Source organism: Agelaius tricolor, unplaced genomic scaffold (assembly GCF_023055355.1).
Source record: "Agelaius tricolor isolate 1412-34295 unplaced genomic scaffold, bAgeTri1.0.p SCAF_22, whole genome shotgun sequence".
Taxonomy (NCBI): Eukaryota; Metazoa; Chordata; class Aves; order Passeriformes; family Icteridae; genus Agelaius; species Agelaius tricolor.
The window spans coordinates 11,003,431-11,019,844 of record NW_027269282.1 but is presented as its reverse complement, the minus strand read 5'-3'; the positions used below and the strand labels follow the sequence as shown (position 1 = coordinate 11,019,844).

The 16,414-nt window shown below is 45.3% G+C and overlaps 1 protein-coding gene across 4 annotated transcripts in view; it reads right to left on the bottom strand.

The window, feature by feature from the left end:
• Positions 1-16,414, bottom strand: part of LHPP (phospholysine phosphohistidine inorganic pyrophosphate phosphatase) — a 76,956-nt gene extending 60,542 nt beyond the window's left edge. Inside the window, exons 1-3 of one of the 4 annotated variants that reach the window (XM_071446486.1) lie at positions 16,250-16,414; positions 3,754-3,941; positions 1,820-1,973 (exon numbers count right to left, since the gene is read on the bottom strand). In XM_071446486.1, the coding sequence (XP_071302587.1) occupies positions 1,820-1,973; positions 3,754-3,941; positions 16,250-16,377 (470 nt within the window). In that variant the 5' untranslated portion in view covers positions 16,378-16,414. The remainder of the gene's footprint in view (positions 1-1,819; positions 1,974-3,753; positions 3,942-16,249) is intronic. The other 3 variants (XM_071446489.1, XM_071446487.1, XM_071446485.1) reach the window with 3 other exon arrangements.

The window sequence follows — 16,414 nt, the reverse complement described above, 5'->3', positions numbered from 1 at the left end:
CACCACCACAAGAGAGTTTTTCTGGAACAGCAGTTCACATTCATGCAGGTCTTCCAAGCTCTGGGCAGAGCAAAGACAGGTTTCTGTATGACAGGAAAAAAGCTAGGATGAGCAGTCAGCTGAGATTTTATGCCTTATCCTTCTGCCATTTTCGATTATTCAGCATAGCCTTCCTTTAAAATGACCACTTGACCTTTGCTGGAACAGCCATTAACCTTCCATAGTCTGGCGTAAACAGCTTAATTTTCTGACAGTGCCATGACAGAAGAAATTACAAAGCCAATTCCCACTCTCAGCCCAAAACAGATGCTAAATGTAAATCACTCCATTTCCAGGAGCAGGGCATTCTGCTTCAGTGACTCTGACACTTTTGTTTTCTATGGAATGCACTAAAACTTCTACCAAAACCAACCTTACTGGCCCAGGGCAGGCACCTTGCTAAGGCCCACCCAGCTGTGCTGGTTCTGCAGGCTGAAAATGAAGCTGGGTTTTGTAGATGGCCCTTGGCATCCATGAGGCTTCTCCAGTCAGGAGAACAGTTCTCATAATTCAGAATCTCCCTCCTTTGAGTCAGAGAACTCACCAGAGAACTTGTATTCACATTAGCTCAACAATCAGCCATTAAAATACAATATGCTCTTGGTGAAAACTGAGCTCTGAATATCCCAAAATCTTTATTTTTTAATAAAAAGTAATATTTCAAAGAAGTAATAAAAAGAGCTGTTTCTATCAATGAACGACCAAATAAATACTTTTTCATGCACAGGGTACAAAGAATTTTTGCATTGATGACAATACAGTTCCTAAGAAAAGGTTGATTCTACATTTAATTTGAAATATGGTATTACATAACACCAAATTTGATTATTTCATGTACATTAGCCAGTCTCCTGTTGGCTCAACATTTTCTCCTTATCCTTCTGAGAAACAGTAAGGATTTTTCAGCCCTGTTGGAGGATTAGAGTGTCAGGTAGGGCAGCACAATGAATTTAACTGCTCCTTCCCACTGATAAGTTCTACCCAGCTGGATCAATAACCCACAAACTAAGAAGGGTTTTCATGCCCATTACAGTCTATTGAACCACTGAGCAAAGTTGTCACTGCACTTTCCACAAGATAAACATGCACAGTCTCTTTTAAACCCATGCATCACACAACAGATAAGAATAACTCCTGTTGCTCCTGTTGGGATTTGTCATTATTCAGCACAGGAATTAATAACGTCCTGTTACAAAAATCTCAGAATGAATTATTTTCAGGAAAACATTCCAACTCCCTGACTGAATTTTTTCCTGTGTGTGAAAACAGGAGGTCAAAATTTACCCTTAATGGACAGAGAATAGTTAAAAATGCTGTCTGACATTAAAACTACCAAAACAATTGATCTGCCACTTCAAAAGCACCAAACTGCATCACAAACCTACACCAACAGCTCTTTATCCAAGCATGGCCTGTGGAAAGTTTGGGTTTCCTTCACTATGAAAAATCATTTATATTCAGTTCAGAGAGAAACACATAGATACAGGCAGCAGTTAAACCAACAGTTCTCACCTCTGAGATACTAAATTCTCACTCACTTGGGGGTCACACACATCAAAATCCAAACTCTCCATGATTCCTATGAGGCTTTGAGGCTCTCTTGAAGTACCACAAGTCCTCTTCATTGACAGGCACCTGATCAGATCAGGCTCTCAGCCCAGGCACACAGACTAAAAACTGAAAAGTTGGTACTGGGAGTGCCCACGCTGATTTCTGGCCTCCATTAAAGGAATTATTAAAAAATGCAGAGACTTGAGGAAAAAACCAGAGCTTAACTCACCCTTTTCCAAGGGAGAGCAAAACAGGCTTCTCCATCCCAATCAGAAGTCGGAAAGCCTCGTTCAGGTTTGCGTAGGTGAAGTTTTCTGCTGCATCTCCAAGAACCACACAGTTTGGGTTTGTCTTATCAATCTCAGCAAATTCAGGGACAAGATCTACAGAAGGAGGAAAAAACAAAAAAATGAAAAAAATCACAAATTCCTCACTGTGGATTCTTTGCTTCTTTTTTCTGCTACGGTCAGGATTAAATGCACGGGACAGTATTTCTTGTTGGCACTCAGATGTTTATTAGTTCTTATCTACGTTACAGTCTCACAAACCCTGAGTTCTATAGCACTTCACTCCAACAAACTAAAACTGGAGCTGTATCTCTCTCTAAGGCCTCTTAAGGATAAACTGTCTCATTAAGAAATGACACCTAAATTATTTTTACTTTTAACCTAATAACTAATTACCCATACCCGCAATGCAGACTTTTTTATCCAATTACACAAAACCACCCAAACCCGTGGAGAAGAAGGTGAAGAAGGAGCAGCCTCTACCCTAAAACCTCCATCTTGCTTTAGACATGTTACTATATTCTAAAACCTTAAACTCCAAGTTTCCCACCATGTGATATTACACACTTCTATTCAAACTCCCCACCCACAATCCTGTCACTGTCATATTTTATGAAAAATCCCTTTGCCAGGATTTCTTCACCTGGGAAGCTGGGAAGCTTCAGCTTCTCCATGTTTTGCTGCTCTGGAAAGTGATTTGGAGAATTGTTTAGCCAGCATGTGAGTTGTTTTTAATTAATGGCCAATCACAGCCAGCTGTGTTGGACTGACTGTCATGGGTTTTTTATTATCATTCTTGTTTAGCTTTCTGATGTCTCCTTTCTCATTCTTTAGTATAGTTTCAGTATATAATTTTCTTTTAATATAATATCATAAAATATAAATCAGCCTTCTGAGAACTTGGAGTCAATCCTCATCTCTCGCCTCATCCTGGGACCCACCACAACAATTAATAAAACCCCAATTGGTGACCACCAACAATTGGTGTCCCCAAGTGAGTGACACCACAACACAACCCCAGTTTTATCATTCCATTTTGGAAGCCTTCTCCACAGCCTCAGGTCAAATGCAGTCCTCTCTTGAGGGTCAGTGCCTGCCAGCACAGAACGCCTGAAATTCTCAGCACCCAGGGTTCCAACACCTCATCGATTTCAGATCCCATGGAAGCGACTTGTGGTGGTGTTTGCAGGGGTCCCAGGACGAGGGAAGAGATCAGAATCTTGACTCCATGTTTCAGAAGGCTGATTTATTATTTTATGATATATATTATATTATGTTTTATGTGGTTATGTTATGGTTATGTTATGGTTATGTTATGGTTATGTTATGGTTATGTTATGGTTATGTTATGGTTATGTTATGGTTATGTTATGGTTATGTTATGGTTATGTTATGGTTATGTTGCATGGTGTTGCATTATATTATATTAAAATAAAATTATATACTAAGTCTATACTAAAAGAAAAGAGAAAGGAGACCTCAGAAGGCCAGCAAAGGAAAAGAATGGAATGGAATCTTGTGACTGCTCACAGCCTTGACACAGGTGGCTGTCATTGGTCATCAAGTAAAAACAGCTTCACATGTTGGGTAAACAATTCTCCAAATCACGTTCCAAAGCAGCAAAACATGGAGAAGCTGAAGCTTCTCAGCAGAAAATACCCTGGCAAGAGCATTTTTCATAAAATATGTCTGTGACAAGCAACAAATCCCCGGATTCGTGCTTCCCTTTGCTCACGACAACGCACGAAAAAATAAATAAATCTTGGTCTGAACCAACTCTTCAGACACCTACTCATGCATCCCAAAACAAAGAGGACAACAGAGCCCTCCCCTCCCTCCGTCCGTGTGTCCCCAGGGTGTCCCCAGGGTGTCCCACCGTGGTGCACCAGCAGGTGTGGCCTCAGGCCGCGCTCCCTCAGGAGGTGGCAGGCGGCCGGCGCCGGCGCTGTCACCTGGGCCACCGAGATGTCGAAGCCCAGGGCCCGCAGCTTCCTCACAAAACTCTGCCGCGTCGCCTGGGTTTCGTTGGTGCACAGCTGCAGCTTCAGCCCTGAGGCTTTGATCCTGTGGAGGGAGGGAAGGCAGCAGAGGGGGGTAAGCAGGTGAAGGAAATGAGACAAGAGTCAGGCTCAAGGGAAATACAGGTTGGATATTAGGGAAAAGTTTTTCACAGAAAGGGGGATAAAGTTCTGGAATGGCTGCCCAGGGAGGTGGGGGAGTCCCCATCCCTGGATGTGTTTGGGAACTTTTTGGCTTTCCTGGTTTGCCCAGAGCCACAGAGAGATGATTTCTTGTTGAGAGTTTTTTGCAAGACAATGGCCATATTCAGCCGATGCACAATCCAGCCTGCTTGTAATAATGGACAATGGACACGTTCACAAACAATGAATAATGGACATATTCAGAAATAGGGTCGGTATATCCTTGAAAGAGATACAAGAAGAGTCATCAGGACTCAGCAAGTTTGTCAGTGAGCTTGGGAAAGTAAGAAAAAAGTGAGCCATGGGTGGGCCAGACAACCACAGCAAGACATGTGAAAAATTAGGTGATCCAATCAGCATTCTAATTTAGACACATGAACAGCTAGGATTAACCAATCATGTATTAGCTAGAGACACATGGACAGTAGAGACTCATTATAAATATAGTTTTTCTAGGGATAATAAATTTGGCTTCACTGGATCATATTGGTTATGGTGTGATGTCCCTGAACCTCCACACCCCGCAATTTCTACTCCCAGGAGAAGGATATCATCCCTGGATGTGTATAACAAAGCCTGGATGTGGCAGTGGGTGCCAGGGTTGAGTTGAGCTGTTTGGGATGGGTTGGACTTGATGATCTTGAAGGTCTCTTCCAACCTGCTCATTCTGTGAATTTGCTAAGAAGATGAAGATGATATTCCAAACCAGGAGCAGGATCCTCTGCTGTGACCAGATGCACCCAAATTCCTGACTCTGAGCACTGCAGCTGCCAGTTAGCTCAGTGATGTTTTATCAACACTGGGGTGGATCCAGCCACATTTTTCATTAAATCTCTCATAAAACACCTGTGCTGTAACTTGGTGAATAATCCCAAAAAATCTGGCACTTTAACTGATTCATTAATAAATGTTTACAGGTAGTTGGCTTCTCGGGGGGAGAAAACACAGCCACAAGTGTCCAGAGCCAAGGACATGGCTCCTGTAGGCTGGCACTCTGCAAAACTTGTGTTGTTGCCCCATTCCTGCAGCATCCAAGGCCAGGCTGGGCAGGGCTTGGAGCAGCCTGGGACAGTGGAAGGAGTCCCTGCCATGGCAGGGGGTGGAATGGGGTCTTTAAGGTCCCTTCCAGCCCAAACCATTCTGTGATTCTGTGAATCCCCTGCAAGCTCTCTGCCTCTGAGCAGCTTTGTGTCCCAAGCTGGGGACCTGCTGTGCATGTCCCCAAAAAGCCTCTTCCCCAAGGATGAGCTGTCAGCTGTTTGGAGAGCCAACGTACTTCAAAGTGGCCACAGGAAATCAGAAGCATTGAAAATGTACCACAATCAATAAAAAATAAACATTTGCCTAAGGGACTGTCACTCAGCTCCTCTAATACATGAAAATGCCTACTTTGTCAGTTTTCATGTGAATTTGTGCAAAATCATCTTTGAGGACCTAAGCACATACAGATTCAATACTTAGGTAAGTCTGGAACCAGGCTTATAAATTCTTATAAAATATTATGACTTTTTTTTGTAATAAAACAAAAAAAACCTTTTCTATTAAGGAAGTCCTTGCACTGATTCTCAAGACAACAAAACATGCTGGGTCCATTTTGCAGGGAAGATGATCTCAATTGGATGGTGCAAACACCAAAGCCACCTCCAGACAACAGATCTGATGATGAACTTTCCATCAAAGGATTCTTGGAAATCTGGTTCTGATCCAGAGAGCCCCTTCTGCTCATCAAAACTACACACCAGTGTCTTCTTTAATAATGCTGGTGATTCATTTCTTTCTTATTATTTGTCTTTCCTAATCATAGATATGTGAATTATCAATTACACTTAGTGGTTAATTGCCCTTCATAAAGCTAGCTTTTCTCTTTTAAATTAGGCAGTTAATATATTGTAACTAATAGCATCCACTTGTACATTATAAATATATCTTCATTGATTGGAGCACTGAATGTGAGATTCACTCTCAAGTTAATGAAGCAACTGAGTGAAGAAGTGCAGGTGGTACCCAGGGAATAATTATTGTTAATGAATTATGATGTGACCTTCTCAGAACAATGAACAATTGGTGTGACAGTGGGATGACAATATTCCACATCTGTTATTTGAGACACGGTTTCAGCTGGAGTTAAAAAGCAAAGCAGTGTAATTTGGATACACAACAAACTTTAATAGAGTGTGCTATGGGTGAAAAAAAATTATTCTAAATGCACCCTCTTAGGGAAAAAAAATTCCATGATTCACAACTGACTGGAAGCAAACTCCTTTTGGATTAGAATCTGCTTTTTCTCTTCCTAAAGGTCAGTGTAATGAGTCCAGGGACAACACCAGCCACAGAGCTGCACAGACAAACCAGCACCCTCACAGGTCAGCTCAGTGAAAGCACAGATTCAGCTTTCCTGTATTACAAACTTCACTTTTTTTCTCAGCATTTTGGATGGAAACCAGAGTGAGACTTCTGAAAGGACTGAGCAGAGCAGGAGGAGTCTGGGCACATCCCAGACTGCTTCATGCCTTCAGGGCCACCAGCAATTACCACCCCAACAAATGAGCTCAGGAAATGCTCAGGATCAGGTCTACAAAGAGTTAGGCCAAGCTGGGCAAAAAAACAGGAGTCCTCTGGTGACACATGAAAAGGACTTTTAAAAATATCCTGGAACACTAAATGAAACAAAAATCCACAAAACTCTAGAGAAGACTTATTTCTACAAAAGTATCTTTCCAATGAAAAGTCACCTTTTCCTTCCCAATTAGCATGAAAAGAGCCCTGTAAACTCTGCCAAATCCTGCACAGAGCAGTCACACTCACCTGCACATTCAGTATCACACACACTGGGATGATCCACCCCTGGATGTTCAGCACAGGGATGGTGAGCAGAGCCTGCAGGCCAGCCAACAACTGTTAACTCACAGCTTCAAGAATTAGGGAGAGCTTTTACCAACAGCTCTGCATGGGGGAAAACCTGCCTCAAATCATGTTCACAGCAACACTCTCATTCAGTTTCCCTAGCCTGACAGGTTTTGAATGTGGAGAGACTAAAAGAAGTGGCTTGGTCTGTGTCTCACAGGTGTGATGCTGTGCTCAGTGAGCCTACAGGGCTGCAAAGCTTCCAGGGAAACCTCCAGCCTCTGAACTGACCCACTGCTCACACTCCCAGCAAAGCAAGGCACTGCAATTCCCACTGCTGGCAAGTGTGGGGATGTCAGGAGAAGAATAAAGAACAAGATTTGTAATGTGATGTCTTAGGAGATAAAGAGCAAGGGATTAGGTACCTGCAAGAGCAGAAGAATGAGGCAGCAGGAGATGAAATACACGACACACATTTTATCTAGATCTCAGAGTATTACAGATTTATCAGCAGGTCCATTACAGAAGCACAGGCACACCCAGGAAACCCAGTCAATCAGGCCTTCAGCTGACTTCCACACCTCATGGCTGTGATAAAGATCCCACTCAAACAGCAGGAAAATCAATGCTGATTAGGGCATTGCATGGCCCAGGTACCTGTGGGCATCCCCAGGCTGCCTCTCCCTCACTGTTTGGGGCCAGCAGCAGGCTCAGCATCAGACAAATCCACTTTTTCCACCAAATCCACCAATTTCCATCATCACTGCTCACACCACTCCTAATGCCCAAGAGCAGGAACAGGGGAGCTTCACCTGAGCGAGGCAGAGCAGCCCCTGACCCTCCAGGCTGTGACAAAGGCCAAACTCAGCTAAAGTGCCAAAAGAATTGTCAGAGCCCTTCTTGGAGGGGATGGCAGAACAGAGATGGCAGCAGGGAGCAGATGGAGAGGCCACTGTCCCCTCCAGCTGTGTGTCACTGCTGCCAGTGCCTGCTCTGCCAGGGAGCTGCCACAGCACGCAGGCACTGAAGGAAAAAGTCACAAAAAAAACCACAACTTCCAAGCCCCAAATTAAAAGTGGAGAGGTGAGCACTGAGCTACCACACAAACCCTTCCAAGCCCCAAATTAAAAGTGAGCACTAAGCTACCACACAAACCCTTCCAAGCCCCAAATTAAAAGTGAGCACTGAGCTCCCACACCAGCCTTACCAGAGGAGGGATTTAAGCCCGCTCCAGATCCAAATAACCACTTGGCCACCCAAATGATCCCCAAATGTACACCTGGGGCACCCACCCAGCCCTGAGCACCTGCCCAGGGGAGAAGTGGATGTGAGGGGTTTAACTGCAGCCCTGAGCAGCTCTGTGAACTGACCTTTACCTCATTGTGCTGGAGCAGGACACGGGGCTGAGTGACAATGTCCCCCAGTGCAATTACCATGCGTCAGATGAGCCGGTCCCTTACAAATCACCTCGAACTTTACACATCTGCTGGCTGTCAGCATCTGCCAGGCTCACTCACCCGAAAATAATGAAAAAAAACTCTCATTATTGCTCCATAACAGGTAAAGTGTTAGGACAATTATTGGACATCCTCGCTGACCTTGTGCAGACTTAGCCAGCCGCCCTTGCCAACCTTTATGGGCAGCCTTTGGGCACATAAAACACAAAATCTGCTCTTTCAGGTGATGTAAAGGTTGTGACACCAGTAGGAAAAGCAATGGTCCTGGAATTCAGACTGGGAGTCATCAAACTTAAATTCACATTATCCTGCACATGGCTGGAGCAACTAAAAAAAAGGTATAAGGGTAAACTTCAGATTTCCCATCTTTTCCCACTGTCTTTTGCAGTGAAGATTTTTTCTAAGATGGGAATAGGAAAGTGCAGCCCACAGCCAGAGGTCCTGTGCAGATGGGCAGGCAGTGGGGCAGAAAGCAAAACCCTGGAACAGGCAACAAACCTGAGCTTGGAGACTGTCCAACAACAACTTCAAAGGGGTTTGGAAATGTGCTACAAGAGATTTCCAGAATTGGCTTTTTATCCTGCTTTTGGTTTTTCAGAGTGCTTTGGGTTTTTTGTTTTGTTTTTTTTTTTTTTAATTTAAAAGAAAGCATGCTGAGCACTTTTGCTATTTGACTCTTTTGCACCAGTGGACAAATATGAGAGTGCTTCAGTGTAAACCTCCCAGCACTCTGATACCTTGTCTGAAACACAGGGAATCAACAGCACCTGTAACCAAACCACAAAGGAAAAGCAGGACTTGTGCAGCAACACCATCCTCCCACCTGGGCAGGGGTAATGTCAGTGCCCTCTGCAAGGGTGCTGGAGGCTCCAGCTAAAACCTCTCCTGATCTTGCAGGTTTTTCCCAGGAGAACCTCCCTGGGAGCACCACACACACACCTGAGGATCCAAAAGGGTTTTGTGGCTCAGCACTGGCTCATAGCAATAACCCCTTGTGGGGTCCAGCTGTGGAAATGCCTGGTTGGGAGCAGAGCACATTTGCTCTGCTTAAAAGGTGTCTTTTTGGTAAAAATGTGCTGTATTTTCTCTGCAAATCTGTATTCCTGCCATTCCAGCAAAGTCATCATTTCAGAAGCCTGAAGGAGGCCATGAGTGCCTTTGCCCATCCTTACATGGTTCAAGTCTCTCCTAATTCCATGGAAACACTGAATTCCCTGGTATTTTTTAACCTGGTGGGTGCACTGGAATCAGAGGACTGTGGATTAAACTCCAGGGTTTCCCTTCTCTCTCCCAGTGGCCAAAACTTTCCATTTCTCTGATTTCTGCCATCACAGCACATCCAAACTGCTTCAATCTTGCTGTCACATCTTCTCTGATGCCACTTTTGCCCCCTGACCTCTTGTTTCCCTTCACTGATGTCCTGTCATGGGTCCTGAGTACAGCCAGGCTCATTAAAGCCCTGGTTCTCTGGGGATCCAACTTTCTGCTCCACGTAGCCCTGACAAATCCTTACACATGGCACTTTTTGGCCCCAGTCCCTCCTGCATTCCTGAGACTCATCCCTACATCTGCCATCTCCCATCTCCCCAGCACAATTTCCTCTGCAGCCCCAGATGGCTCACCTCTCTCTAAATATAGAAGGGGATCATTTGGAGGCAATCCAAAGGAGGGATTGCAAAAGGGATTAAAAAAATAGGAGGGCATTAGCTTTGCACATGAATAAAAGCAGATTAATAGGCACACATGAAGGAGCCACAAGAAGAGGCCAGTGTTACTTAAGGGTGGGCAAGGGTGACAAAAGGAAGGGTACAGTTATAAGAGAAAAAACTCTGGAAACACCACTCTGAGGTAGTGTTTGACAGTAAAAACTGAAAAAAAATCACTAGCTCAAAGCAAAATTTAAACGCCCATCAATGCCTTAATTTAGGTGTTTTGATAATTTAGAATTTTTCAAAGGTGGAAAGAAATCCTGGAAGTTTAAACTGGAAATCCTGGAAGTTTTAACACTGAAACAAACACTAAGTCCATCTTGTCCTGAATTCTCTACAAAGGCCATTGAATACAGCTGGATACCAGAATTACTGCACAAATTATCCAACACCATAAATCATAATCCACCTCCCCGAACAGCAGGGAAGACAATAGATTTGTAGGCAGCAATATGCCACAACAGTGAAATCTAGAATTCAGTATTTAATAAAAATAACACATGCTTCTGAAAGGATCTTGCAGAAAGGAAGCACAAAGCAGAACACAAGAAAAATCTCTCTAGTCCATTAAGTTCAGTAACAAGATGCATTTAAGGCTGCAGATTACCAAATCAGCTTAATGTATTACACCTAAAAGACTTTAACCACACTGCAAGTGGTTCAATAAGTAAACTCTGGCAGACCTTAAGTAGCTGGTAAATCTCCACTTTGGGAACTGCCAAGAAAAAAAATCAGATTTTTGGGATTCAGTTAGCATGAACAGGTCTGGGATATATTTAATTGCATTGAGCAAAATGTTTTTATGGACAACAGAGTGAATGATACCCCAATAGCTTTTATTCTGTACAAAAAGGAGGGCACATGATCTTTAAGGTTGCTTCCAACCCAAACTATTCTATGATTCTATGAAGCTGCTAATTACTCCATTAAAAATTCACTCAAAACCAAGTTATCTTTGACAGGGTTGAATTCTCACTTTGTACACAAAAAGCACCTGTTTGTAAAGAAGGAATTCTGTTTCTGAGACCCTGAAGGTTAAGGATGTGTAAACTCCAAAAATGCAAGCACTTACTCATGCAATTTGTGCACAAAGCAGGGGAGCACCCACAACTTCAGGGACACCAATCTTTATAAAGAAATAATGAACACTGCTGATTAGGACAGCAAGTATGGGTTAGGAACAGCCACTGCTGCCAGAAAACTGAGACCACAGCTAATGTTACAGACTGGAGTGCAGCTGAGCATCAATTCCTGGATCCCCTTCTGGCCCTGCCAGGGAACAGCCACATGGCAATACAGAATGCTCCATTTTTGGTGTGTCTGCAGCTTCAGGAGGGCAGTGACACCTGGGGCACCGGGCTCCTTTGGGCAGAAAGTGCAAAGAGAGTCAAGTACAAAAATTAACAGATATTTACACAAGGGTCTGTATACTTTATTTGAAGGTCTCTTTCCAGGAGGAACAACTCCTTTTCTATCAAATGTCCCGAAGGCACAGCAAGCCTGGGAACTCTGAACATCTGCACAGCCCGTGCTAAGCCACATTCTCTGCTGTGACAACAAAGATTTCCTACTCCTCATGGCACACAGACTTCCAAAAGGCTCTTTGTGAGCTCCCAACTCCTCTGAACCCCCACACCCTGAATTGCTTTACAGTCCCAGTTCCATTTGTTCTCCTCACAATCTCCTTCTTGTTAGACTCTCCAGGTATTTTATTTTAGCAGGAGCGTCCAGCTGCTCCCCAGCCTCCCTGCTCCCCAGATTTCCGCTGTCCCTTTTCAAGGGCTCTGTGGAAAGCTGTGCTAACAGATGCACCACCCCAGCCCAACAACAGGATGTTGTAAACCTCCAGCTCCTGTGTGCTTTTCATATGGATATGCTAATGGACACACTATCAGCACACGGCCGTAAATGCAAATGCCAGAGCACAGGCTGAGCATCTTTTATGGGTGTTTAACCACCTTCTGTCTTGTAAGGGAGCAGCTCCCTGCTATTTGTAAGATAAAAAGCAGCTAGCTCACCTCGTGTCAATGCTGTGTAAATCGATTAGGACAATAACAGCACGGCACTGAGGCTCTGCTAGGGCTGGCTCCAGGAGAAGCCTTTAAGTCACCGATGGCCCTTCTGATCTCACCCGTGGGCTTTCTGATCCGCTCCAAAGCATCTGCCAGGGAACTGCGCACCCCGGGAAGAGATGGGTGGGGTTTATGTAACTTTTTCAAAACAACGACAAAGATATGCCAGAGTGAGTTAAACCTCCAAGAAACATTGTGTCTTAAAAGTTTTAAAGGGATAAATTACCTCATCGAGCCACTTTTGGCTTTTTTAGCCATCCACTGCTGAAATATCCCCACCTGAAGATAACAACAACAGTCCCTGGTGAATTTAGAGACGTTCCTGGCTCCAGGGGTGCCAACACCCTTTGGCACACAGGTGCCTGGCTGCCACAGTCTGGATGAGTAGCAAGGACCCAGATTCACCTTATCCCTTGAGCACAGGACACAAGCTCTGCTCAACAAACACTCCTGTGGTTCACTTTCTCAGCCTGCAACTCATCAATCCCCTCTCAGTGCACACTGAGTCCTTCAGTATTTCACAGGTGAGATTTATCAGGGCTGCAGGTACACCAGCAATAAACAAAGCAATCCCAGCTGTTAACACTTCGTGTATCACCACGGGTTATACCAATTATTGATGCCTTGCTCAGGAATGGTCTCTACAGCAGTGAATGTCACCTTGCTCAGGGTGTTCCAGTGTCCATCAGCTTCTCTGGCCATGTTTCTGCTCCATCTCCCTGTACTGATGGCTAAAAACAAACAAACAAGAGGGAAGCAGCCATCACAAATAGAACCCAGGCCAAATTCTGCCGGCACAAATTAGGCTGCTGCTCTCACAAACACTAACTCACATAACTGCACAGCAGAATTCAGCTGAAAACAAGAGAAATAATGCAGAAAATGTAGTTTTAGGAGGGCAGGACAGCTTCAGTCACATGAAAGCAATGACAAATTAGTATGTTTATTTATCATTTTTATTGGAGTGTACTATATGTTGTTACACTAAGTTAATTGCTGTAATGGGGAGGTGATGTAGCACGACAGTCTGAAAAGAACAGGTCAGCTGTCCTGTTGTAAGAGCCCTTATCTGTACTCTGACTTATCAAAATGGGATTTAAGGTTTCTGTTGGGCATATATATGCACTAAAAGATGTTATAAAGCTCCTTTAGCAGAGGACCACAGCAATTTGACATAGTTATAAGGTTCCTTGCTATCTGCAATTATGGCTCTTTAATTGATTTTAAAAAAAGGAATTCATTACAAAGAGCTCTTTTTAGCTTTGATCCATCTGCTTGAAACCACCCAGCTGTACTGTGACACAGACACAAATATTAATGAGCAACTGGCAATGGGATAATGAGTCAATAAAGAGTTTAAATGGTGTGAGCCAGAACAATTACTAACCTAATAAGCAGATAAATAAGGCTACTTGACTTTACCCAAGGAAAATGATTATTCTTCACCACTTATATTGAATGACCTGAACAAAGTGGTTTGGTGGGGGTTTTTTTCCCTTCCTGGCCCTTTTCCATTCTGCTGTTGCCAGTTCCTACAGCTATGAACACTGCTCACCAAATCCTGCCCAAATGAGATCAGCTTTCCCTGCACAGCATTCCAGAGCCTTTTGCTGGATTGCATCTCCAAACCCTCCTCAAAGACCCCTGCAGCCCTTCCAGACAGGTCAGATTAGCTGCTGAGGGCTTCCTGTCACTAACAGGCAAAAAGGGCTTAGACATTCCCAGGATTTCCAGAGAAAATTTTCCTACATTTAGCCCAAGGCCAGAGTTTTACTGCTGTTTCATCAGCATATTTCTGACATTACTGTAAGCTAGACTGCAGTTTAAGTTGCCTCCATGCAGGAGGTTTCAGCAAATGCAGTGACAAAGGTTATTAAATAACAGCCTGCAACTTGACAAAAGATGAAGTTTAAAATTTAAGAGCAAAAAAACAACGTCAAAAGCATCTGGTGAACCACAACACAGGTAATACTGAACGTGTCCTGGTTTCTAAAGGAATGATCTGATCTCTAACAGTATTTATGCAGTTGTTGTTATTCATGCTTGGTTTGGCTGTGCCTGGAGGCCTTGGCTATGGTCTGGGCTGTCCCAGGCTGTGCTCTGCACATGCACAATACCCTGAAAGAACCACAGGCCACAGGATTTCAATAGACATAACTTCTCCCTCTGCCTAGTTTTCATTGAATTTCCTGGGAATGCTGCTCTCCCCTCGGATGTCCTGGCACCTGCAACTTCTTCTGGCCAGGGAAGCACCAAAAACTGGCCAAGAGCCTCAGTAAGGCTTAAACTTGCTTCAAATATTGCTCTCTGACAGCACTGATCCATCTGATAACATCTTCTATGCATCCTACATGTTTTTCAAGAAATATGAACAAACACATAATTATGGGGAAAAAAAAAGCAAACAGCAAAGAGTTCTGTTATTAACGCCAAATTTGGATCTTCTCCAGTTCTGCCTTTCCATGGTGGTTCCACCAACATTTAGGCACATATTTAACTAACCTCATATCAGTAATTTTACTGAATTCAATATTTCTTCCTGCTCAATAATGCACTTGTCCCAAGTGTGTCTGTACTGAGTGGCCCCAGAGGGCAGAAGCTGCAGAGGTGCTCACCAAGCAGTGCTGTCAGTGTTTCACAGAATTTAGACATTTGAAACATTACAAGTGGGGTACATGCAGCACCACAGAATCACAGAATGGTTTGGGTTGGAAGGAACACTGAAGTTCCAATCTCCTGAAATGGACAAGGACACATTCCACTACCCCAGCTTGCTCCAGGTCCCATCCAGCACTTGCCAGGTGAAACAGATCAGGATTCTCCACAGTGGGTAAATGAAACATCACAGAGAGCCAAAAGGCTCTTCTGGAAATCCACAGCCACACAATCAATATCTGTGTTTAAACAAAGCTGTCCCTGTGACCACTGCTCTCCCCTGGCCCCATCCTGCTCCTCTGGTCAAGCAGGGCTGATATAGACACACTGGCAAGTCAACCTAAGTAGTTAAAGTTAGTTAAGTTAAAGTTACTTAGCTCGTGTTACCAGGACAGCATCACCCAGCTAAAAGTGAAGGAATTCCCTACCTGTGGGCACTGGGAGTAACTCACCAAGACCACACTTTGCTTTTGAGTCACTTCCAAGCTGGGCAATCATTAACCCCAGCACGGAAACTCTCCACTGCAGGGTTGCAAGTTCCAGCTGATTTGACAGCAGAGTTAATCAATTTACAGACACACCAGCGTGGGCAATATCTGAAAAACCATTACCAGGGGACAGTGGTGGATCTCCCACACACTGCCAGTTCCTGCCACACGTGCAGTGATACCAGAAAACACAGAACACGGGGGACAGTGTCCTGCACAGTGCCAGCTCCTGCCACACGAGCGGTGACACCAGCACACACAGAACACGGGGGACAGTGTCCTGCACAGTGCCAGCTCCTGCCACACGAGCGGTGACACCAGCACACACAGAACACGGGGGACAGTGTCCTGCACAGTGCCAGCTCCTGCCACACGAGCGGTGACACCAGCACACACAGAACACGGGGGACAGTGTCCTGCACAGTGCCAGCTCCTGCCACACGAGCGGTGACACCAGCACACACAGAACACGGGGGACAGTGTCCTGCACAGTGCCAGCTCCTGCCACACGTGCAGTGACACCAGCACACACAGAACACGGGGGACAGTGTCCTGCACAGTGCCAGCTCCTGCCACACGTGCGGTGACACCAGCACACACAGAACCAGTGCCAGATGTCCTGCACAGTGCCAGTGCGGTGACACCAGCACACACAGAACCAGTGCCAGATGTCCTGCACAGTGCCAGTGCGGTGACACCAGCACGCACAGGAGGTTGTGCCCGCCGCACCGCCCGGACTCTCCTCCCCATCACCCCAGGCTCTGCGGGCTCCCTTCCCTAAAATGACCCCCAAAAGCACCGAGCTGCCCCCGAAAGCTCCCGACTCCCGTGCGGCACTCACACAGCACAGCGGGGGCTGGACCCGCACCATCCCCAGGCGGTGACCGCGCCGTGTCCCCGGCCCCGCGCTCTGTCCCCTCTGCCCGGCCGCCCCCCACCCACCCACCTGCGCACGGCCTCGACCGAGCCCGCGATGGGGACGCCGCCGCCGGCGCCGCTGTCGTAGAGAACCCCGCTGACATCGAGCAGCAGCCCCCGCACGGCCCGGGCCCAGCCCCGGCCCCGCTCCGCCATGGCCGCTCCCGCCGCGGCGCTGCCGGGAAATGCAGTC